We start from the raw sequence: 6,073 nt of genomic DNA on the forward strand, positions 1-6,073 counted from the left end.
GGGGGAGGGAGAGGGAGAGGGAGAGGGAGAGGGAGAGGGAGAGGGAGGGGGGAGGCAGGAAGGGCTACCAACAACCCCTGTCACTATGCACATAAAGGAAGACTCAGTCATCTGCTTCTCCCTCCCTCCCTCCCTTCTGTGGGACAGGGTTTAAGTGTCGCCCCACTGGCCTCCTGTCCAGCTACACTTGCTTCTTGAAAACCACACTGGCTGAGCTGGGCAGCACATCACATATTGGTAAGTGAACTCCATGGGAACTGATCACTAGTGTTGAGTGGCTTCATCATGTGCCTTGTTTCTGATTTAGAACAGCTGCAGACATTTTCCTTTGCCATGGGCAGTTTGGACAAACCTCCGCTGCAAAGCTGAGAAGTGCAGGGGCTTTGGAGCGGGGAGGGGGAGGGTATTAAGGACATGAGCTCTGGGCTCAGACTGTTAAAGGGCAAACTCCATAAACCTGTTTCCTCTCTGTCCTTGGACAGAAGCGGGTTCTGAGGGGCAGGTACCTCCTGACACAGCAGGTCACAACAGAACCCGAACCAACAGTGGCTATGTCTCCTGCTGCTTAGATACTTTTGTTACATGCAAATGCACTTGGTATTTAACTCCTAGTGTATCAAAGGGTTTTGGGAAAGGTTTGGCACCATTTTGTGTGGCACCTGTGGACGTCTCTTCATGAGAGGTATTTAGGCCGTTTTCATAATGCTTCTCTCTGCCATGTTATCAAGGTGTTGTGTGATTATTTCAGGTAGCCTCAGCGTTTAGATTTACACAGAAGCAACTCCTTGTGTTAAATTTCAGCAACACCCTGGCTTTTTATAGAACCAAGGCTTCTTCTAGCATCTCAAATTAAAATGCATCACTCCTTGTGTCTTAAAGGCTCACGTCTGAATACTCAGTTCTCAGCTTTTGATGCTACTTAGAAGGCTGTGGGGCCTTAAGGTGGAATCTGGCTGCTGGAATCAGTTCTCCAAGGGTTAAATCCACCCTGATTCTGGTCTGGGTCAGCTCCTCCACTTCCTATCTGCTAATGCCAGGTGCCTCCTGCTCTAGCCACACAGACAGAAGCATGTATACCATCATACTGGAACTCCTCAGAAACCGTGAGCCCAAACCAACCCTTCTTCCCTTAAGCTGTTTTGCCAAGTACTCCATCCCAGCAATGAAAGAGCTTTTCCCACTCTATTCCTCAATACATCAGGCCCCATGGGTACCACGTGGCGGTTGCCTTCAAGTGAAGCCCTGCTATTATTTTGCTCCCAAACTCTGAGTCTCCCGAGGCCCAAGACAGTTCGTGATTGAGTCAATACCAACCTGCTAAGGAAAGCTCCTTCTTCGTTCTTTTTAACTTCTTGGCCTTTTTCCTTCCCTCGGGGAGGGGGTCTGCACGGGAATCTGTCTGCTCAAGCTCCGAGTCAGATATCTCCTCTGATTCTCTGTCCGCTGAGGCAGCTTCCCGTGGGTCGGGACTCGGTGTTCTCTTCCCAACCCCGCCGGTTGCTGTGAAGCTGAATGGACAAGGTGAGCTGCAGGAGTGGGGCTGGGAGCAGGACCATGCCTCAGCAGTCACAGATCCTGTCAAGGCGTCACTGGTGGGCAGCATGTGAATGCAGGCTCAGCGTCCACCTGGGACAAACTGGTCAGAGCCTGGCTCCACAGCAGAGCAACAGCACCTTCAGGGCTGCTGGTGGAGGCGGAGCAGGATGGAGAGACAGCTGACCCGGCTGCTCCTGCATAGCTCAGAACCAGAACAGCTATAGAGCACACGCGTGTAATTCACTTCTCTTCCAAAAACGGTGAGCTCTTAAGTTTATAATGAAACCTGCTTTTGTTTTTAAGTATTTATAGGATTCGATATATTGAATTAAACTAGATTGTAGGTCTGACTTTTCCTTAAGAAAATATATTTCCTGAAATGAAACTTGATGAAGAGTAGTACATGTGGCTAACAAGCCCTGTCCCCTAAAAATGGGTCCTGTGAATAGGGTTTTTCTAGATGATGGAAAGCATTAAAAAACAAAGACAAAGCCCAAAGCAACCCACTTAAGTCAAGCCTTCAAGCAGAGGGAGCAGGGAGAAAAGAGCTGGCCTCATTCCCACTAGTCACGGACAAGATACCCAAGCCAAAACTCTGGCCGGCCAATTCTGCTCCCCTGTGCTCTTCAGCCCATGGACAGCCACTTGAGACAGTGTACTATGTGAAGAGGAGTCACTCCAGCACTGGCCTCCTACTGCACCTCTGCTACACGGAGGGTTTGGTTTTGTTTTTATTTTGTAGCATTCTGCCAGGGAGATGGGGCACCTAACAAAACAACATACGTGCATGAGCCGAGGGTCCACCTTCTGACAATTCAGAAGATACACCTCCAACAATGCAAATAATGTCTGTGTGTCATTCATTGCTGTGTCATCTGAAACTGCAGAATACAGCAAAGCAACTGAATGTTCAAGTATAGGAAACTGAATGGAGACACTATAAAAAGTAACATCTAAGCGATGTGCAGAGTGTCAAGAACAGATTGAAAATAAAGGAAGAGCTAGGAACATCTGTGCAGTATTTGGGTAGTGTGTGAAGAGAGCACGCGACCCCGCTCTCCTTGGCCCATGTGCTGTGGTGGAGAGGTAGAAAGCCTGCATAGTGAGCAGCAGCGAGTGTGCTGCTGCCGTGCAGATGAGCACACACTGCAGGGAGGCCAACGTGGGGACCGGCTGGGAGATGCCAGGGGGAGAAAGCTGCCAACGTGGGGACCGGCTGGGAGATGCCAGGGGGAGAAAGCTCACTGTGTGAGCAGGGAGATGGGGGTACACAGGAGGACCCCACAGGAGAGGTCGTTCTGTGTTTTATGGGCTGTCCCTGTGTGTGAATGAGTGGGTCTCTGTGCCTGTAACTGTTTTGTGTGCCTTTCCTTGGGCTCTCTTTATTTTGTTTGTGTTGTCCTATTCCAATGTTTTAGTTTTTTTTTTTTAAAGATTTATTTATTTATTATATATAAGTACACTAGCTGTCTTCAGACACACCAAAAGAGGGCGTCAGATCTCATTACGGATGGTCACGAGCCACCATGTGGTTGCTGGGATTTGAACTCAGGACCTCTGGAAGAGCAGTTAGTGCTCTTAACCACTGAGCTATCTCTCCAGCCCCAATGTTTTAGTTTTTAACCTAATGTGTTATTTTAGTTTTTGAGACAGGGTTTCTCTGTATAGCCCTGGCTGTCCTGGAACTCATTTTGTAGACCAGGCTGGCCTCAAACTCAGAAATCTGCCTGCCTCTGCCTCCTGAGTGCTGGGATTAAAGGCGTGCGCCACCATGCCCGGCAACCTAATGTGTTAGAAGCTGGCTTGTTTTCTAATGAGAGACAGAAAGGAAGTGGATCTAGGTGAGAGGGGAGGTGGAAAGGAACTGGGAGGAGTAGAGGGAAGGGAAACCATTATCAGGTTGTATTACATGAGAAGAAAAATCAATTAAAGTTAAAAAACCAACAAACTAGATAAAGAAGGAAGAAGAGCGGTGCCCTCCGAGGTTTCCTTACCCTTTGCTTCTCTGCACTAGGTCTATCTCCCTGCACTCTTCCCAGCGTTCTCAGCCTGTCTTTCTAGATGTTTCTAGATGTTCCGTGAATGAAATTGCAATTCTTGGTGCTTGGTTCAGGTGTTTTGAAAATGGCTGCGTGGGGCCTTCAGTAAGTGCTTCCACACATGGACAGTGGCAGCATGTCCCGCTGCAGCTGCATCGCCGTTTGTTGACGCTACTGCTTAATGTCTAAAGATTATAAACAATGCTGCTAGGGGTCAATGCAAAAGTGCTGCTGTGACTATGTTCTAGAAAAAATATGGAGAGGCAGGATTCCAGAGGGACAGGGGAGCCCCAGTTCAGGATGCTGGCCTCGCTGCCATGGTAACTGCTTTCTACTTGTTCATCCATTTAGAAGCCCGCCGTTCCACCTCACCTTTTCTACAAATGCTTTTCTTCCTTCATGGCAGTGGAAGACTGAACTTAGGGCTTCTTGAATGTTAGCCACTACTCCTGAGCTATTACCTCCCCAACTCTGAAATTAGGTATATGAGTTCTTTATATTTTCTAGAAATAATTACTTTATTGCACATAGAATTAGCAAATAGGTTCTACCTGCTTCTTTATATTTTCTAGAAATAATTACTTTATTGTACATAGAATTAGCAAATAGGTTCTGCCTACCTGTTTATAACTTGTATGTGTCTGTGCACATGTGTCAGTAGTCAACTTCAAGTGTTATTCTTCCGACACAGTCCGCCCTTTCTTCTTTATTGAGTTAGAGACAGGGTCTCCCTCTGTAGCCTGGCTGGCCTGACAGTCTCTGTAAAGTACGCTGGCACTGAACTCACAGAAAAGCTCCTGTCTATCTGCCTCCTGCATGCTGAGATTGAGAGCATAAGCCATCATGCCTGGCCCTCAAGTATTTTTGATTCATGAAAGCAAAACTCACAAATAAGGAAGACTGGATGTAGCATCCTTTGAAGAAAAGCACACTTAATTTAAATCCAGTTACTAGTATTTTTTCTTTGATAGAACATGTATGGTATTTAAAATTTTTTACCCTCCTTCTAGCTGCCTAGGAGCTGTCTTCTTCTGGCTGCCTTCAGATCAATACGTAGAACTCAAGGCTCCTCCAGCATCAAGTCTGCCTGCATGATGCCATGCTTCCCGCCATGATGATTACAGATTGAACCCCTCCAGCCCCAACTAAATCAAATGTTGTCCTTTATAAGAGTCGCTTTGGTCATGCTTCTCTCTCTCTCTCTCTCTCTCTCTCTCACACACACACACACACACACACACACTAATTAAGTTCTAAGTACCTGGCACAGGGCCTAGAAAGCTAGTCCTCTGTCACTTTCCTGAGTGGATGGAACAAATAAGTGGAAGCTCTCTCCAAATCAAGGAGGTAACCTTGGAGGACTACTTGTGATACCACGCCGTTTATGTTCATTACAAAAGATAAATGTATAACCTAGTAAGAGGAAGTTATGGGAATGAACAAGGAATGAGGAGTGTCCCATTGTTCAGAGAATGAAATAAATAAGAAAAAACAAGGGCAAGTGGGAGCTAGCATATGCTCTCTTACTGCATTCACAGGTTCATAGAGCCGCATCCCACTAGCACGACTGTTAATGTGTTTGGAGTAAAATCTGGGTAGGAGGAGGAGGCTGATGGACAGCTCTACTTTGTTCAAAAGCTAACAAACTAACATCCTCTCCTCCCCTTTCACCTCTCTCTCCTCCTTACGTGTGCATGGGTGTATACCAAAGTGCATGGGTGTGTACCAACGTGCATGGGTGTGTACCAACGTGCATGGGTGTGTACCAACGTGCATGGGTGTGTACCAACGTGCATGGGTGTGTACCAACGTGCATGGGTGTATACCAACGTGCATGGGTGTATACCAATGTGCATGTGTGAAGGCAAGAAGAGATCAAGTATACTGCCCATCACTCGTTGCCTTATTGCCGTGACGCAAGGTCTGTCACTGAACCTGGACCTTGCTGTTTCTTCTGCTAAGCTTCCTGATTAGCAAGCCTATGCCTGACCCCTCTAGGTACTAAAGTTACAGGTACAAGCCAAGACATGCGTGGCTTTTTATGGAGGTGCTGGGGATAGAGCTTAAGTCATCATGTTTATGCACGAGTGCTCTTACCCAGCCCATGATTCTCATTTCTAACTAAGCATTTGAATTTGAAAAGTAAAATTAACACTTACTAAGACATGTCTGTATGAGAGAGGCTGCACAGCAATGGAAGGCTTCTAAGATGGGAGCATGCACATCTGTGTGAGTTCTTATGGGATGGGAGCACACATCTCTGTGTGTGCAGCAGCTCTTGTAAAAGAGAAGCACACATCTCTACATCAGAGGTTGTATGCGCACGCATTCAATCCTCAGCACTAAGCATGTCTGTGAACGTGAGATTTGCCTTAATAAGAGAAAAACAGTGGACCACAAAGAATTTATGCCATCCAATTAGAAATACTTTTTATGCCCGGCAGTGGTGGTGCAGGCCTTTAATCCCAGCACTTGGGAGGCAGAGACAGGCGGATTTC

General features: G+C 46.9%; 1 protein-coding gene across 2 annotated transcripts in view; it reads right to left on the bottom strand.

The window, feature by feature from the left end:
* The window catches only part of Parn (poly(A)-specific ribonuclease), a 130,427-nt gene that overhangs the window by 1,870 nt on the left and 122,484 nt on the right, over window positions 1–6,073 (bottom strand). For both annotated transcript variants that reach the window (XM_021209166.1, XM_029544747.1), the window contains one exon: window positions 1,315–1,508. In XM_021209166.1, coding sequence (XP_021064825.1) covers window positions 1,315–1,508 — 194 coding nt within the window. The remainder of the gene's footprint in view (window positions 1–1,314; window positions 1,509–6,073) is intronic.

Source organism: Mus pahari, chromosome 12 (assembly GCF_900095145.1).
Source record: "Mus pahari chromosome 12, PAHARI_EIJ_v1.1, whole genome shotgun sequence".
NCBI lineage: Eukaryota > Metazoa > Chordata > Mammalia > Rodentia > Muridae > Mus > Mus pahari.